The sequence below is a fragment of the Enhydra lutris genome, unplaced genomic scaffold (assembly GCF_002288905.1).
Source record: "Enhydra lutris kenyoni isolate GAN:26980312 unplaced genomic scaffold, ASM228890v2 scaffoldscaffold119, whole genome shotgun sequence".
Taxonomy (NCBI): Eukaryota; Metazoa; Chordata; class Mammalia; order Carnivora; family Mustelidae; genus Enhydra; species Enhydra lutris.
This window is the reverse complement of record NW_019154203.1, coordinates 691,522-710,098: the sequence shown is the minus strand read 5'-3', so window position 1 is coordinate 710,098 and position 18,577 is coordinate 691,522. Positions and strand designations below refer to the sequence as shown.

At 45.4% G+C, this 18,577-nt stretch overlaps 1 protein-coding gene across 1 annotated transcript in view; it reads left to right on the top strand.

Annotated features, from left to right (window-relative positions):
• The first annotated feature begins 84 nt into the window (after window positions 1-84).
• LOC111139815 (structural maintenance of chromosomes 1A) overlaps window positions 85-18,577 on the top strand; it is a 39,039-nt gene continuing 20,546 nt past the window's right edge. The window contains exons 1-17 of the mRNA XM_022492234.1: window positions 85-227; window positions 5,114-5,302; window positions 5,414-5,526; window positions 6,502-6,705; window positions 6,798-7,036; window positions 7,704-7,962; window positions 8,044-8,184; window positions 9,261-9,343; window positions 9,494-9,701; window positions 10,447-10,632; window positions 10,725-10,904; window positions 11,019-11,165; window positions 11,261-11,398; window positions 12,228-12,344; window positions 12,450-12,556; window positions 16,204-16,345; window positions 18,403-18,548. Coding sequence (XP_022347942.1) covers window positions 119-227; window positions 5,114-5,302; window positions 5,414-5,526; window positions 6,502-6,705; window positions 6,798-7,036; window positions 7,704-7,962; window positions 8,044-8,184; window positions 9,261-9,343; window positions 9,494-9,701; window positions 10,447-10,632; window positions 10,725-10,904; window positions 11,019-11,165; window positions 11,261-11,398; window positions 12,228-12,344; window positions 12,450-12,556; window positions 16,204-16,345; window positions 18,403-18,548 — 2,708 coding nt within the window. The 5' untranslated portion in view covers window positions 85-118. The remainder of the gene's footprint in view (window positions 228-5,113; window positions 5,303-5,413; window positions 5,527-6,501; window positions 6,706-6,797; window positions 7,037-7,703; window positions 7,963-8,043; window positions 8,185-9,260; window positions 9,344-9,493; window positions 9,702-10,446; window positions 10,633-10,724; window positions 10,905-11,018; window positions 11,166-11,260; window positions 11,399-12,227; window positions 12,345-12,449; window positions 12,557-16,203; window positions 16,346-18,402; window positions 18,549-18,577) is intronic.

The following is an 18,577-nucleotide window of genomic DNA, read 5'->3' as shown; positions in this document are numbered from 1 at the left end:
TTATTCTCGCGAGCTTTGTCGTAAGCCCGGCCTGCACTGCGGCGTTTCCCGCGCGGGCTACCCCAGTTCCCGGGCGTACGGCGCGGCCTTTTGTACCGCCGCCGGCGCCGTCGCCGTCATGGGTTTCCTGAAACTGATTGAGATCGAGAACTTTAAGTCGTACAAGGGTCGGCAGATTATCGGGCCGTTTCAGAGGTTCACCGCCATCATTGGACCCAATGGCTCTGGTAAGATAAACCAGGCTGCGGCCCTGCGCGCGTCCCGGCCTGGACCCCCTAATCCGGTAGCAGAGTAGTACAGCCCAGCCCGTGCGACCTGAAATGTCGCGAACCCCCACAGGTTCCTTTTCCTCCGGAGTGGGCTCAGGACGAACCCGCTTTTCCCGCTCGGGTGCTCTGACTCGAACCTCTTCCCCAAGTGTCACTTGTCTGCTCTTTGCGCGGCCCCCGCCCCTGAGCGAGTGGTACGGGCCGAACTGTACGTTACCCCGCCCACTGCCCCCTCCCGCCAAAAGTGGCGCGTCCGGAGTTTGTCCGCCGGCCGCGGGCCGTGCAGTTCCCAGCCGGACCAGCTGGGTCTGGCTACTTCCCCTACCTTGTTTGAACTCCCCGGAAAGTGTGGGACTGCTGGTAGCCCTCCCAAGGCCTCCGGTTCCCAGCGGTATACTTTTCCCTCAGCTAAGCGCCCCCGCCCGCCTCGCATTGGTATGCTCCAATTCCTCCTTTTTTAACTTTTCTCCGGAGGCGGCACTTTTGAATTTCTGACCCAGCGCTCCCGTCTCCAGCGGGAGTGCTTGGGGTATCCACCCTCCACCTCCACCTTAGAGGTGGAGGTAGTTCGAAATAACCCCTTTGTTACCACTGAAACCATTTAAAGACTTCATTCGCTCGCTAAATATATTGAATGCTTACCGTTTTATAAGGAGTTGTTCAAAGTGCTGTGGAAACAGCGGAGAGTAGAGTAAGCCTTACTCTCAGGGGACTTGCATTCCAGATGGAAAAGACAGTAATAAGGAGAAAATAAGACGGTTTTTGGCTGTGATAAATGCTATACAGGGAATTAGGTTGATGGGATGCAGTGACTTGGGTGAGGTCTTTAGAAAGAGCGATCAGTAGATACTGTATTGTATATTTGAAAGTTGCTGAGAGAATAGATCTTAAAAGTTCTCCATCACAAGGACAAAATTGTTTATGTGAGGTGATGGATGTTAACTTACTGTGGTAAACATTTCTTGATATATGCAAATATGGAATCATTATGTTGTATACCTGAAACTAATACAATGTTGTATGTCAGTTATATCTCAACAAAACTGGGGGGTGGGGGAAGGGTGGTCAGGATAGGTCAAATAACCTATTTCCTGTCTTCACTCTCCTAAATGATAGGCTGTTGGAGCGCCTGGGTGACTCAGTCGGTTAAGCAGCGGTTAAACTCTTGCTGTCAGCTCTGGTCTTTATGTCAGCGTGGTCAGTTCAAGCCCCCTGTTGGGCTCCATGCTGGGCATGGAGCCTATTTTTTTTTTTTTAAGTAAATAATACACTATGTATTCTTCCCATCTACCCCCCACAAGCAGTCTGTTTGGAATCCTGCTGTGTTCCCCTACCCCGGAGATGTTCTAGCTAAATCATTTCCTAGTAGGAGAGGAGGGACTGCCCTTGCTGACATATCTCCAACTCATGAACCTTCTCTGGAGTTTGGTGCTCTTTGTAGAGTTAGGTTTCTAAACAGCAGCACTGTTGATATTTCTAGAAAGGTAATTCTTTGCTGTGGGGTTGGTCCTGTGTGTTGTAGGATGTTTAGCAGTATCCTTGGCTTTGGTAGCACCCCCGCCCCTCAGGTGTGACAACCAGAAGTGTCTCCAGACATTGCCAGTGTTTCCTGGGAGGTGGGGCAAATCACCCCTGCTTCCCCGAACCTCACTTGAGACGCTTGAGAACCATTGACCTCGAGGGCTAATGCTTGGGGTTCCACTCCAGTTTCTTAGGATTTTGGTGTGGTGGCCTCTGTGGAAAGAGCCAGAATACATCTCTTGGCATCCACTCCTCTCAGCATGGGTAGATTTGTATACCCATCTGTTCCAAAAAGACCCTTAGTCTGGATCCCCCCCCCCCCCCCCCCCCGCTTCTTCAGTGCCCACCTCCACAGGCCATTTCTTGGGTACCCTCAGTGAATTACTTTTCTCTGGCTCACAGTAGACACTTGGTACATGTTAAAGTTTATTTTTTTTCTGTCTTGTATTCATGGGATATGTTTTTGTATTTTCATCACTGTTTTATGAGTGCCCCCCCAAGAAGACTTTCCTTAAAACATTTTATCAGTGTTCAGCTCATAAGGCATGTTAAAAAATGTTTACAGTATTGAATGATTGCTAGTAGGGAGGACTTTGGTTGTGAGACGTTCTTACTATCCTGGAGAGCATGGGAAAAGCCCAGAGGTTGGGAGTAGATGCTTCAAAGTCTGACTCCTGGTCTGTTTGTTGTGTTAGTACTGTTCTGATAAGGGAGGCGAAGCTAAGAGTCCAGACCTGTGTTAGGATAGGACTGCCATTTATTGAGCACCACTGTGTGTCAGGTACTTTATTTACTGGAACCTTTTACATTTAAATTCTTGAAATGAGAATTTAATTATCTTGGTTTTATAGGTGGGAAGACTGAGGCACAAACAGTTACGATCACTTGCACACTAACTGATTCTCAGAACCAGGGTCAGAAACTGTGCCTGTCATACTTCAAAGCGTGTGCTTCTGCCATTTCAATGGAGAACTGTGTGCCAAGCATTTTTTAAAAAATTTTATTTTAAAGGCTCTATCAGTCGTTTTTTTAGATTTTCCAGTTGAGGGAATGGAAGGTAGCTAAGAATTAGTGAAACTAAAAACCTGATCTATTGGACTAGAATCCGAGCTCTTTTTTTTTTTTTTTTTAAGATTTTATTTACTTATTTGAGAGAGAGAGAGAGAGAGAGAGAGTGGGGGCGGGGGAGTGGGGAGCAGAGGGAGAGGGACAAGCCGATTCCCCACTGAGCACAGACCCTGACATGGGATTCGATCCCACCACCCCAAGATCACAACTTAAGCCTAAATCAGAAGTGGGACACTCAACCAAATGAGCCCAGGCGGCCCTAGAACGTGAGCTCTTTTTTTTTTTTTAAGATTTTATTTATTTGACAGAGATCACAAGTAGGCAGAGAGGCAAGCAGAGAGAAAGGAGGAAGCAGGCTCTCTGCTGAGCAGAGAACCCCATGTGGGGCTGAGTCCCAGGACCCTGAGATCATGACCTGAGCCGAAGGCAGAGGCTTTTACCCACTGAGCCACCCAGGTGCCCCAGAACCCGAGCTCTTAATCACTGTCTTGTACTGCCTCTGTGGAAGGAGCCAGGCTGCCATTTGTATAGCTGGGTAGAAAGGTGTGGGAAATTAGGTCCTCAGTTCAAGGTCATATAACATGTTAAGGGAGAATCTTGAGATAGAATTTATGGAGATTAGCTTGTTCCCCAACCCCCAGCCCCAGTCTGAATTTAAAAAATTTTTACCTGAGCCTAAAATGAAGACAGTAACAATTGTGACTCCACTATTGAAAAGATAACTGCTCTTTTTTTTTTTTTAAGATTTTATTTGTCAGAGAGAGAGAGAGCACAAGCAGCAGAAGCAGGCAGAGGGAGAAGTAGGTTCCCCGCTGAGCAAGGAGCCCAATGCGGTACTCCATCCCAGGACCCTGACCAGGATCCCAGGATCATGACCTGAGCTGAAGGCAGATGCTTAAGCAACTGAGCCACCCAGGTGTCCCAAAGATAGCCACTCTTAATGTTAAAAATCCTATTTATTTGAATAGCTGACACGTGTACACAATATAGAATTCAAAAGAATCCCAAAGGAGAGACAGTAAAAAGACTCCCTTCCCTGACTTTTACCAAAAAATCCCCAAATTTTCCATTTGGGAAGCAACCCCTGGTAACACTGTTTACATTTTCATGTATTTTTTCCTATGTCCTTGCCTCTCCCCAAGTTTTTATTATGAAAATATTCAAACCTACATGTGTGTTTTTGTTTAATCATTTGAAAGTAAGTTGCAGACTTAATGACATTTCACTTCTCGGGACTCAGCATTTGACTCCTCTAAAATCATTGTTTTCCTGTGTCACCACTGGACCATGATCACAACTGGGAAAACTAATTTCCTTGTTATCTAATTATCTAGTTCATTTTCAAGCTTCCCTAATTGCTCCCCAAAATGTCTTTTATTGCTGCTGTTGTTGTTGTTGAAGGGAAACCAGAATCTAGTCAAAGTTTGTGCACTGCCTTTGCTTGTTTCTCAGTAATTGCTTTCTGGAGTGGTTCTCCAAACCTTTCTTTTTAGACATTGACCTTTTTTTTTTTTTTTTAAGATTTATTTATTTATTTGACACAGAGAGAGAGCATGTGTGCATGGGGGAGTGTAGGGAAGCCAGGGCAGAGGGAGAGAAGTGGATTCCCCGCTAAGCGGGAAGCCAGGCTGGGACATGGGGCTTGATCTCACAACCCTAAGATCATGACCTGAGCTGAAATCAAGTGTTGGATGCTTAACTGATTGAGCCACCAGGTGCCCCTAAACATTGGCTTTTTGAAAGGGTCAGGCTAGTTGTCTTGGAGAGCATTCCAGATTCTCTGTCTTAGAATTTCCTTATGGTGTCCTTTACTGTGTTCCTCTACCTGCTATATTTCCCATAAACCAGAAGGTAGATCTCATGTTAAGTATCTTCTCATTGTTCAACTGATCCTAATGTTTTCATCTTGCAAAATTGAAACTGTATTCAATAAACAGCAACTTCCCATTATTACCTTCCCTCAGCTCTTGGTTGGTTTTGTTTTGTTGTTTACTTTTCAACTTGGTTGAGATTGACTATATTGACTTTTATATCTGCTTATTTCTTCTATTGTGGGTGTTTCCCCATGTCATTAAAAGTTATAGAACAATCCATTGTATGAATATGCTGTTTCCTTAGTTGGGGTTCTAGTTTTTAACTGTTCTAGGTAATAACTGCATAGGGACTGTTTTTCTAAGCTGTTGAACCAAGGCTTTGGTGGGGCAGAGCAGTGTTTCCTGACTTCCCCTCCTTTGCTTTACCCCCTACTCCCTTAGGTAAGTCAAATCTCATGGATGCCATCAGCTTTGTGTTGGGTGAGAAAACCAGCAACCTGCGAGTAAAGACGCTGAGGGACCTGATCCACGGAGCTCCTGTGGGCAAGCCAGCTGCCAACCGGGCCTTTGTCAGCATGGTCTACTCTGAGGAGGGTGCTGAGGATCGCACCTTTGCCCGTGTCATTGTTGGTGGGTGAGGCTGGCCAGAAGGCTCCCCTTGGGCGCTGGGAGGTGACTAGACTAGTTGGCTGGGACAGGAGGGAGGTCTGACCTTCAGCCAATTCATGCACTGTCTTGTAGGGGGTTCCTCTGAGTACAAGATCAACAACAAAGTTGTCCAGCTACACGAATACAGTGAGGAATTAGAGAAGTTGGGCATTCTCATCAAAGCTCGTAACTTCCTTGTCTTCCAGGTGAGCATTTTTAGTGGTTATTGGCTATCTGATGTTTGCTGAGCCTTCTTCCACCCTCAGCAGGCCTGCTCCATCTTAAGCTTCATCTCTTCCCTGAACTAATGTAGCAGCTTCCTCACTGGGCTTACTGACTCCAGTCTGGCCCCTTCCAGTTCATCTCTTAGGCTAGGTTTATCTTATGAAGGCAGATCTGTTTCTTTCCTTTTTCTCCATGAAGCATTTCAGTGATTTCTCATTGCCTTATGAGGTGGTTGTCAAATTGTAGTCTCTGGATCAGCATCAACTGGGGACATGTTAGAAATGCACATTTTCTGGTTCCATCCCAGACCTATGACGTAGATGCTATAGGGTGGGGCCTGGGTGTTTTACCAAGCTTTGCAGGTTATTATGCATGCTGAAGTTGGAGAACCATTGCTTTAGCATAAACTCCAAACTCCTGTCATCCAGGACACATTTTTTGGTTCTTGCCCACCTCACTAGCCCCTCATCTGCCAGTACTTTATCCTTCCAACCCTGCATTCCAGCCCAGTTAAACCATTATAGTTCCCACAATTCACCTGCTTTCTTTGGCCAGCAGGGCTTTGCATATTAATTGTCCTTTACATGAAATAACCTTCTCTCTTAACTTTTTTGGTTAGTTCTTCTCCATCTTTCAAACTCAGCTTAGATGTCATCTTTGAGAAGCTTTTCTGGATAGATACCCCTACCAGTCTCCCACCCGCAAGCTTCTTTTAGTCCTTTTTCTGTGCTATTTTTGTGGCTGCACGTAACACACAGTGTTGTCTTTGCTTTTGTCCCTTTTGCTTCCTGTGCACCTCAAGAGGCAGGGAATATGTCCTTAAAGCCCAGTGTGAGATATGGCACCTAGTGCAGGGAGGGGGTCGGTGACCTTTTTCTGAATGATTGAGTGGAAATGGGTGGAGGGAACTGGGCCGAGTAGGCTCTAAGCGGGGAGAGTGTTTTAACCTTTACTAGGGTGCTGTGGAATCTATTGCCATGAAGAACCCCAAAGAGAGGACAGCTCTATTTGAAGAGATCAGTCGCTCTGGGGAGCTGGCCCAGGAATATGATAAGCGAAAGAAGGAAATGGTGAAGGCTGAAGAGGACACACAGTTTAATTACCATCGCAAAAAGAACATTGCGGCTGAACGCAAGGAGGCCAAACAGGAGAAAGAAGAGGTAGGTGGCCAGGCTGCCTGTGGTCTCTGAGGGGCCAGGGTGGAGCCAGTACCTCACTGCTCACCCTTGCTTCCATGCCCTTGTTCACACAGGCTGACCGCTACCAGCGCCTGAAGGATGAGGTGGTGCGAGCTCAGGTGCAGCTGCAGCTCTTTAAGCTCTATCACAACGAAGTGGAAATTGAGAAGCTCAATAAGGAACTGGCCTCTAAGAACAAGGAGATCGAGAAGGACAAGAAGCGAATGGACAAGGTAGAGGATGAGCTGAAGGAGAAGAAGAAGGAGCTGGGCAAAATGATGCGGGAGCAGCAACAGATTGAGAAGGAGATCAAGTAAGAGGCAGGCCTGGACCTGCAACTTGTGGGAAACCAAGAGGCTGTGCTGTTTCTTAGGGCTCCTCTGAGCCTAGAGTCCAGTGCTCGCAGTAGTTTTTCTTCCTCTTGACTTGCTTTGGCCAAGCAACCAAGCACATTTCTTAACTTGCATTTTAGACAAATAGAGCATTTAAGTACTCAGACTCTGGGTAGATGAGTACTCATAAAAGAGAGGACTTAAAAGGGGTGGTGACCTTGGCAAGTGAGAGGAAGTCAATGGGAGGCCCAGCTACTAAAGTGGCTGGGAATGCCTTCCTGGAAGAGGAAATCTGGAGCTAGAAGTTTAAAGGTCAGGAATTTGAAAAGGTTAGATCAGATGTGGGCAACTAAATGGACACAGGGCATTCTTGGTAGTTGTTCCTGAAGGGCATGGCCTGACTAGAGTTGAGGCAGGAGTGGTAGCTTTACCTTACAGAGTGGCTGGAATGTCAGGCTGAAGCCATCAGTTGCAGGGTGTAGTCAGAGTGCCCTTTTTCTGAGGATCTGGGCAGCATCAGGCCCTTGTTCTTTAGGCAATTCCCCGAGGCTGGCTAGAGGCCTCAGGCCCCTCTTTGGGTAAAAAGCCTGGGAATCATCCCTTCTCCCACACTGCTAACTGATTTATTCCTCTCCCCTCTGGCAAAAGGGAGAAGGACTCAGAGCTGAACCAGAAGCGGCCTCAGTACATCAAAGCTAAGGAGAATACCTCCCACAAAATCAAGAAGCTGGAAGCAGCCAAGAAGTCCCTGCAGAATGCTCAGAAGCATTACAAGAAGCGTAAAGGTGACATGGATGAGCTGGAAAAGGAGATGCTGTCAGTAGAGAAAGCCCGGCAGGAGTTTGAGGAACGGATGGAAGAGGAGAGTCAGAGTCAGGGCAGAGACCTGACCTTGGAGGAGAATCAGGTAAGCTCTGGGAGGGTTGGGGATGGGATGGGGGATTTCTCTGCTGACGGAGACTGATTTGGTTGGTTGTTCCTAACAAAGGTGAAGAAATACCACCGATTAAAAGAAGAAGCCAGCAAGAGAGCAGCTACCTTGGCTCAGGAGCTGGAGAAGTTCAATAGAGATCAGAAGGCTGACCAGGACCGGCTGGATCTGGAAGAGCGGAAGAAAGTAGAGACAGAGGTGGGCATGTGTTCTAAGATGAGGGATAATGGGCCAGAGAAAAAGAAGTGATGGTAGTCTTTTTTTTTTTTTTTTCCCAAATGTTATTTTCACCAATTTTCTTTCTTTTTTTTTTTTTTTCTTAAAGATTTTATTTAGTTATTTGACAGACAGAGATCACAAGTAGGCAGAGAGGCAGAGAGAGAGAGAGGAAGGGAAGCAGGCTCTCTGCTGAGCAGAGAGCCCGATGTGGGGCTCGATCCCAGGACCTTAAGACCATGACCTGAGCCGAAGGCAGAGGCTTAACCCACTGAGCCACCCAGGCGCCCCAGAAGTGATGGTAGTCTTAACAGTAATGACAATAGGTAACGACTAGTGAGCACTTACTGTGTGATAGGCACTATATTTTCCGTGTATCCACTCATTTAATTCCTCATTTCCCAAATGAGGAAACAGTAGTGCAGGCCTGAAGTAATTCGCCTAAGGTCATATCATTATGAAGTGGCAGAACCAGGATATGAACCTGGGTAGACTAGCTCTAAAACCCACACTTTTACCAAGTATACCTTGCTCACGGCCTTCCTAATAACAATAGTAGTGAAATAATAACAATTAATCGTTGTCATAGTGCCGTAAGAAGAGCCTACAATGTTTCAGGCATTCTGCTAAGCACTTTCTTTGAAGATCTGAAAGAAAGTGGTGGGCATTAATACTAATAGCTATATTGTGTTAAGCATCTAATGTGTGCTTTCTGAAGTGGAGGTCGCCTACATTTTACAGAGGAGAAAACAGGTGCAGAAAGGCCTGGAAAGCTTTACTTTGCCTTGGTTTGAGCCTCCCTGATTGGTGAGGAAGATAGCCTGTACTAGGCAGAACATCAGAGTCTCAGGGCTCTGGGAGGCCCATCAATTAGCAGAGCCACACTGAACACTGTTATGTGTTGGCTTTTTAGTAGGTTTCCCACATTAGTAACAGATTGTCCTGAACTGTTGGGCTCTTGGATAAGTGGGCACATAGCTGGTATAAGCCAGGGCCCCGTGGTCTTGGAGTTAACTTGCTCAGCCCCTGGTCATGGTGTATATTTGTCTTTCTTCCAGGCAAAGATTAAGCAAAAGCTGAGGGAGATTGAAGAGAATCAGAAACGGATTGAGAAACTAGAGGAATACATCACCACTAGCAAGTATGTGGCTCTGCAGCCTTTCTTCTTTCTTCCAGGCCTGTTCTTATGAATCATGTCCTGCCTCTCCCCAAGCAGGATCTTTGGAGTCCCTCTCAGCCAGAAGTATTTTCTCACCAGCCAGGGTGACCCCTGTGTTCCCTCCCTTTATAGGCAGTCCCTAGAGGAGCAGAAGAAGTTAGAGGGGGAGCTGACAGAGGAGGTGGAGATGGCCAAGCGGCGTATTGATGAGATCAATAAAGAGCTGAACCAGGTGATGGAACAGCTGGGGGATGCCCGTATTGACCGACAGGAGAGCAGCCGCCAGCAGCGAAAGGCAGAGATTATGGAAAGCATCAAGCGCCTGTACCCTGGCTCTGTGGTAAGAGCGGAAAGGGAACTCATTTCCTGAGCACTTACTCTCCCACTCACTGTCAGATAATTTTCACAGCAGCCCTGTGAGGACAGGGTTGCTAATCCCCTGTTTACAGCTTGGGGAACAGGCTCAGAGAGGTTAAGTGACTTGCCCAAAACAACACAGCTTATAAGTGGAAGAACTGCAGTTCAAACGCAGCTTGTTCTAACTCGTGACCTCATGTTCTTTTTATCACACGAATTGCATCTTCCTGAAAGTTTTGTCTTGCTGTGTCCACTCCTCTCTGGAAGGTGGGGAAACTGGGCAGGCCTTTCAAAGGGGGTGGGGGGGTTACAGGATAGTGATTAGTCTCCTAGGAAGTAACTGCAGGCTTCTATATGATCTTCCTTGGCATGTACCAACCGATTTATTTGCTTATATGGACATCCTAGGCTTTATCAGAGCTCTTGGCCTCTTGAGCCAAATACTGAGTTTCCAGGTTCCCTGAATATTATCTCTCTTGCTATAATTCCATCCCTGGATTCAACTTAATTTACAATGGTAAAAGTAAGGTTTAGAAAGATGCTTTTGGGGTTCAGGCATGACTGAAGTGATTGTTGCTTATGGGGCCGGAGTAGGCTTTTTCTCCATAGCACGGAAGCTGCGTTCCTCACACAGATTTTGGTCTGCCCTTTTCTGAGCTGAGAATTAGGGTTCTTGATCCAGTTCCCAAAAGCCTCATACTTCAGTTTTCTCTTCTGACTTTCCTCAGTATGGCCGCCTCATTGACCTCTGTCAACCCACACAAAAGAAGTATCAGATTGCTGTAACCAAAGTTTTGGGCAAGAACATGGATGCCATTATCGTGGACTCTGAGAAGACAGGTCGGGACTGTATTCAGTACATCAAGGAACAACGTGGGGAGCCTGAGACCTTCTTGCCTCTTGATTACCTGGAGGTGAGGCTGGTGGGGATGGGGTCAGGACAGTGTGAGAGGGCCCCTCCTCCTAGCCGTCCATGTTCTGCCACTTACTGATCTGTTTCCCATAGGTGAAACCTACAGATGAGAAGCTCCGGGAACTGAAGGGGGCCAAGCTGGTGATTGATGTGATTCGTTATGAGCCACCCCACATCAAAAAGGCCCTGCAGTATGCTTGTGGCAATGCCCTCGTCTGTGACAATGTGGAGGATGCTCGCCGCATTGCCTTTGGAGGCCACCAGCGTCACAAGGTATGGATTCCCTTGTCCACATTGGAGCTGGAGAGTCTTTGTCCACATTAGTGTTGAAGATTCTCCTATTCATCTTCTCCCCTTCTTCTTTTCTCTTTTCCCTACTGTGCGTAGACAGTGGCACTGGATGGGACCCTGTTCCAGAAGTCAGGGGTCATCTCTGGTGGGGCCAGTGACTTGAAGGCCAAGGCTCGGCGCTGGGATGAGAAAGCAGTGGATAAATTAAAGGAGAAGAAGGAGCGATTGACAGAAGAGCTGAAAGTAAGTCAAAGGCTCACTGTCCCCAGGGGTTGGAGTCTTAAGGCCAGGCCAGCCATTCCCCTTCTTACCCCTGCCCCTTCTCTCATCGACTTTAGGAGCAGATGAAGGCAAAGCGGAAAGAGGCAGAGCTACGTCAGGTGCAGTCTCAGGCCCACGGACTGCAGATGCGACTCAAATACTCACAGAGTGACCTGGAACAGACCAAGACACGACATCTAGCCCTGAATCTACAGGTGGGGCCTGGCCTTCATCCCTGTCCTCCAAAGGCTACCTTCACATTCCTCGCCAAGGTTTCTCTGGGGAGTGGGAACTTGTCCCATTTCCCTCCTCCCAGCCTGCTTCAAGGAACCAAGCATAGCAGTCAACCAGCCAAGGCTTCAGATCTTGACTCTGTATGATGGGAGGCAACTTACTTAATATGTCAGTTGATACTGTTTTCATCTGTTTGCAAAATGGGAGTTAGAATTACCACCTGCTTTATACCATTCTTACAAAGATTTAAGGAATTCATACATGTAAAGTACTTAGACTGATTCCTTGAACCCAGTAAGTGCTCAGTAAATATTAGATGCTATTATTAGCATCATTCATTCAACAGATAATTGAGTTCGTTCGAAAAGTGAACTGAAAGTAAGTACAGGCATTTCAGTCTCTGTGGGTGGGAGTTCTTCTAGGTGCTTTAATGTGTTTGATCATGGGCTGCTTCCCAAGACCAACCTGGAGGCATTATGTAAAATGTAGTATAAATATCCTTTTACCTTTTTCTAAAATCAAAAAGTCTGAATTCCAAGAGTTATAGATAAGGGAGTGTGGACCTATAATGGACGATGTTTACTGTATGCCCAGCACTGTGAATTGAAGCTGGCTGCCTGGGAGGCCAGGGAGGAAGCTGTGCGAAGGTTCACGTGAGAGATAATGGAACATTTACTGGGCAATTCTCAGCCAAGTTTTCTCAGCATGTGGAGAGCTAGCTCTTCCTCTCCAGGGCCCAGTGTGCTCAGTGTGGCTCTTTCCTTCAAGGAGCCTGGTCTCTTTTTTTCCCCTCAACCCTGTTCCCTGCAGGAGAAGTCCAAACTGGAGAGTGAGCTAGCCAACTTTGGGCCTCGCATTAATGATATCAAGAGGATCATCCAGAGTCGTGAGAGGGAAATGAAAGACTTGAAGGAGAAGATGAACCAGGTTCGTAGGGGCTGAACCATGCCAGCATATGCAGTGGGGCAGGACGGGGCTGGCAGCAGCACTCTGACCCAAAGGGCCTTTGCCCTCCCTTGCTTGTCCCCTCAGGTAGAGGATGAGGTGTTTGAAGAGTTTTGTCGAGAGATTGGTGTGCGCAACATCCGGGAGTTCGAGGAAGAGAAGGTGAAGCGGCAGAATGAAATTGCCAAGAAGCGGTAGGTGGAAGTATGGGTACTGGAGGACTCGGGGGTGCTCTTGAGCCCCCAGCCTGATATCCTGGGAAGTCACATGGAATCATAAGACAGGGAGCAACTCTTAGAACGATGGGTGTATACTGTAGGTTAGCTTTAAAGAACAGGGACATCAGGGAGGCAGTGTGGCCTAGTCTCATGGTTAACAGTGCCAGCTTTATTTGTTTGTTTATTTATTTATTTATTTAATTTATTATGTCAGAGAGAGAGAGTATGTGTGTGCACAACCAGGAGGAGTCGCAGAAGGAGAAACAGGCTCCTCGATGAGCAAGGAGCCTGATCCCAGGACTCTAGGATCATGACCCGAGCCGTGGGCAGATGCTTAACCGACTGAGCCACCCAGGCATCCCAAGAGTGCCAGCTTCAAATGTGGTTTACCTGGGTTAGAATCCCAGCTCCCCAACTTGTTATCTTGGGCAGTGAGTGACTCGACCTCTGTCTCTGAGCCCCAATTTCTTTATCTGTCAAGTGGGTTAATACTGATGGCTAGTTCATGGCATTATTGGGCAGATCAGATGAACTAGTCCTTCTAAAGCGTTTAACATAATACTTAGCACTTACTAAGAGTAGTAAATGCTAGCTTTTACTATTGTCATTTTCCTGATAGGCAATGGGGAGAGATCAGAGAAGAATGAAGTTTAGGTTGGAAGGATAGTAAGAACAAAACAACAGGGACGCCTGGATGGCTCAGTTGGTTAAGCAGCTGCCTTCGGTTCAGGTCATGGTCCCAGCGTCCTGGGATCGAGTCCCACATTGGGCTCCTTGCTCGGCAGGGAGCCTGCTTTTCCTCTGACTCTGCCTGCCTCTTTGTCTGCCTGTGCTCGCTCGCTCTCTCTCTCTCTGACAAAAAAAAAAAAAAAAAAGAACAAAACAACAGTTTATCTTCTCTTCCCCTCTTTATTTTATTCATTCATTTAACAAACTTTTCTTGAGTACCTGTGTTGTACCCAGTTGTCCTGTGGTAGGTATTGGTGGGGAGATAGGGGTAAGGCAGATGAACATGACACAGTCTTTGAAAGAGGTCACCTGGATCTTGGGCCTTAGTCTGCAGTTCATGTAGCCCATGGCCCATATAGTAAATACTTATTGCCTTCTTACCCCTAAGCTAGGTTCAAGGGATATAGAATGGAATCGGAGACTGTCCCTGTCCTCAGGGAGTTATGAAATAATTGGGGAGACAAACAAGTAGGTCAGCAATTTCAGAATAGTGTCCTTGATGGTGTATTTGAGGTACATAGGAAGTACAGAGGAAATGTTCAAAGAACTCCAAATCAAGAGGAAAAATAAAAACCAAGAGACCCAGTAGAGAAATGGACAGAGGATGTAGTTAGCACTTCACGGGAAGAGAAGCACGCACGGCTGATAACTACAAATTGATGTTCAGTCTTGTTCTTTTTTTTTTTTTTTTTAAGATTTTATTTATTTATTTGTCAGAGACAGAGGGAGAGAGAGTGAGCAAGCACAGGCAGACAGAGAGGCAGGCAGAGGCAGAGGGAGAAGCAGGCTCCCTGCCGAGCAAGGAGCCCGATGTGGGACTCGATCCCAGGACGCTGGGATCATGACCTGAGCCGAAGGCAGCTGCTTAACCAACTGAGCCACCCAGGTGTCCCTCAGTCTTGTTCTTAATCAGAGACTACAAATTAAAACAGTCTAGCAGTATTTCATGAAAATAAATCTACATAAGCTCTGTGACTTAGCAAAGCTACTCCTGGGTATATATCTCAGAGAGAGTCTGGCCACAGGGTTACAAAGAGACACATTCAGGCTTGTCTGTCTTGGCTTCATTTGTGGTAATAGGATGTTGGTAGCAGTGTGGACAGCCATCACTTGGGGAAAATATAAGTTAAATGTGATGAATATACAGACTATATGCAATACTGTATAGCAGTTCAAAGCAGGAACTGGATTTATAGGCAGTAACATGGGTAAATGTGTAACACTGCATTTGTGTAAATTTAAAAACAAGAATATTTTACAGGGATATGCATTCTTAAGGCTATATACATATGTGTGCATGTATACACGTTTGTCATTTTGGAGTACATACTCAAAATAGGGAAGATAATGGGCGTGGAAATAAGGGATTGAGCCACAGGAGAGAAGGGTCTTGCACAGAGAGTGAACATCTTCATGTAATGAACTGTGGGATATAATTAACTGCATCCAAAGGGGAGAAAGCCCAGAAAAGTGTAATAGAAACGAAGAACCTGCTCACAACTGTCAGGAAAGCTTTTACAGAACAAGGAGTGATGATCTAGATGCCTGTAGAGTGAGTAGGACTTAGCCAGCTGGGCAGCCGACAGAAGGGAGTTCAGGCAGTGAGAATAGCATGCTCAGAGGTGTGAGAGAGTGTGCCTTGTACTGGAAACTAAGTAGTTTTGAATGTCCGGAGCATAAAAATGGGGTCAGGAGGAAGGCGGGGGTGGTGGACAGGTCAGCAGGGGCCAGATCACAGAGGGCTTTATGAGTCATGCTTAGGAGATTGGACTTAAAATTGCATAGCTCAAAATTAATAGAGTTAATTACATTCCATTTGTATTATAGTGACTAATGGGTTTAAGCTGCTAGCATGACATCTGGCAGCATCTGTCACACCATACTGGGGGAGTGGGGAGGCAGTTGGAAATTAGCCCTTCCTGGCCTGCTAGTATCTGGATGCTGGTTACATACTCTTTGACTTTCTGAAGAGACGGGTAGCAGGGCAGTGGCAGGAATCTCGTATTTTCTCCATGGGTTTTTTTTTTTTTTTTTTTTTTTTTTTAAACTACCCAAGCTCTGCTCCTTGAAGGTTCTGGAATACGGGTGTGTTGGGAGGTGGTAGTTGGAAAGAGTCAAAGCCCGTGAGCAAATATGAGCAGAATGCAGCCGGTATACCCATCAATAATGAGAGTAACTAAAATTTATTAAGTACTTACTGTGTGTCTGGCATGCTTCTAAGGATTTGATGCATATTAATTCTTTAAAAATCTCCTGATAACTCCCAGGGTAAATACTATTCTTATTTCCATTTTACATGTGAGGAGATAGAGGTGTGGAGAGTATAACTAGCTTGGCTGAGATTACACTACTAGTAAATGGCAGGGTTTGGATGCCAGACCTCTTTTCCTACCACATTATATTGCGATGGTGCCATGGGAGAAGGAGCTTGGATTTTAGTGTTAGACCTGGCTTCCGATCTCACATGTGCCCATTTACTAGCTGTGTGCCCTTGGGCAAGGTCTTTTACCTCTTGGCCCATGTTTCCTCATTCGTAAAATTGAATAATAATGCTTACTTGTGGAGCTATTAGAGGATTAGAGGTAATTATGTAAAATACACAGAAACTTAATAAACAGGAATTACCATAGCTGGTGGGTTCAGGTGGACCTTTTTGTGCCTCCTAGGAACTTGGCAGGGCTCTGGAGTCTTCCAGTGTATAAAGGGGGATTAGTGGAGTTTGGCTTGATCTCTCTGCCTTGTGCCATATCCACAAGGCTAGGCTGAGGGACTTAGTTCTCCAACTTCAGGGAACAGTTTTATGTGGCTGTGGAGGGATAAACTGAATGGTGACTGAAATTCAGTAGTTAACCGAATCCCTGGGTCTTGGATCTAGTTCTCCTTTCTCCCCACAGTTTGGAGTTTGAGAATCAGAAGACTCGCTTGGGCATCCAGTTGGATTTTGAAAAGAACCAACTGAAAGAGGACCAGGATAAAGTACACATGTGGGAGCAGACAGTGAAAAAGGATGAAAATGAGATAGAAAAGCTCAAGAAGGTAAGGAAGGAGAGCATGAAAAGACATACTAAAAACTGGGTGGAAAAATTGGAAGGGATACGATAGACAGAAGGATAATATCCATAATTTATGAAGCCCCATTGAAATAAGGAAACACGAAGACCTAAATAGGAAAAAAAAATTGAGTAAGAGGCACAAACAGTTCAAGATGATTCAAATAGCCCGTAAACACATACACGTAATTTAGCCTTACTGGAAGTCAAAGAAATGCAAATTAAAGCAACAATCTGATATAATTTGTTTCCTATTACATCACCTAAGATTTAAAACACAAAACAAAAAACCAGATGATTAATACTGGCCATGGTGCACAAGACCAGCATTCTTATGCCATATGGCATAATCCATCAAGAGTCTTCAGGATATATTTATCCCCTCTTAGTAAAACCTGAGGAAATCCAAAATGCTGGCACAGCTTCGTGCATGGAGGTTGATGTTTATTACAAACATTTATAGTTCCGTATTGGAAACTGTCCAGTGTCCTCTGGGAATTAGGAGTTTAGCAAATTATGCTACATTCGTGTATGCATTTGTGTAGTTTAGTGGTCTTCACATTTTAGTAATACACAGACCCTGTTTAAAGACCTAAGATCTTCAGTGTTGGCCTAAAAAATCCTTGACATTAAAATACATACAAACATAAATACTTAGAGTACTTCACCAAAAAGCCAGGACAAACTTACTAATTAATTTTTATAATTAACCACATTAATTTTAGTGCAACAGATGATGGTATTTTGCTGAAACTGAGTCCCTTTCCACATTTTGCCTGTGCTGGTGACAGCCAAGTTTCAGTTTGAGTTGAGCTTGCTTATGTCACTGGGTATTGTCTGACGACCCACTTTTCCCATATTCTTTCTCTTTAAATTACTGTGAAACCTTTGTTCTTACAGCATCCTCTCCAGAGGTGATTTGATCCTCCTCACTTGGCTTAAACATATCATTTGACTTTTATGTCTGCCTGCGTTCATTGTTTGGGGCGGCGGTGTGTGTGTGCACGCGCATGTGTTTGTTTTCATTAAACCCTGATATTTAAAGTAGTCCTTTGTGCTGTCACTGGAATCTTAAATGCAAATGTAGATCAGGCAGGAGTAAGTGGGCAGCTAGATGATCCAGAATACTATTTCTATGACTTTTTGACTTTTTATTTTGAAATCATTTGAAACTTAGCAGAAAGTGGCAAGACTCCTATCGAGAACTCCCACCTACCTGCCACTGAGATTCATCAATCACTAACATGCCATATTTGCTTCTGTGTTGTCTATGTATGCATATTATTTTTATGAGCCATTTGGGAGGAAGTGGCAGAGATGTTCCTTTCAAGTGACTTTAAGATCAAAGTGAAAACCAAATATTCTTCCTTTAAAAAAATCAGATGTGCTAAGACTGCACTCTCCTTGACTGGCCATTCTTAATGCCACTCCCTTTCCTCTTCCTGGAGCTAATCCCATGTAGTGGGTATTCTTCCAGACCTTATAAGTATTTATTTAAATATTTATACATTCATGTCGACATACTCATAGAAGTACTTAGTGTTGTTTGTGTGGGTTTTTTTTTTTTAACACTAATGTTATATTGCCCGTGACAGCAATTTTAATGTGGAAAAGATGCTCAAATATAACATTAAGTCAGAAAATACAGTATTAATCACAGTCTAGTCTCAACTCTGTAGAGCTGTCTATATAAGTAGTATTAAGAAGAAATAGGCTAAAATGTTAATTGGTTGTCTCTGGCTGGTGAGATTACCAGTGATTTTTTTTTTTCTTCTGCTTGATACTGTTTCAGTTCTTTGCACTTTTCTACATCAGGCAACTTGTATAATGGGGTGTGGGAGAGAGGGCAACCAAATTTGAAAAAAGATAGAGACACCTAAAGGGTGATGGTGGTATGTGAAAGCAGAGCTTCGTGAGGAGAGGCTCTGACATGCCTTGGAGGCTCCTTCTGCCTGGTGGAGAGGGTGGGGGCAAGGGGAGAAGATCCTTAAAGGAGATGAGGAAGACGTTCACTTCTTATCCTGTTCCCCCTGCTGGGACCAGGAGGAACAAAGACACATGAAGATCATAGATGAGACCATGGCCCAGCTACAAGACCTGAAGAATCAGCACCTGGCCAAGAAGTCGGAGGTGAATGACAAGAATCATGAGATGGAGGAGATTCGTAAGAAACTGGGGGGCGCCAACAAGTGAGTGGGTTCAGGCCTGGGTTTGGGGG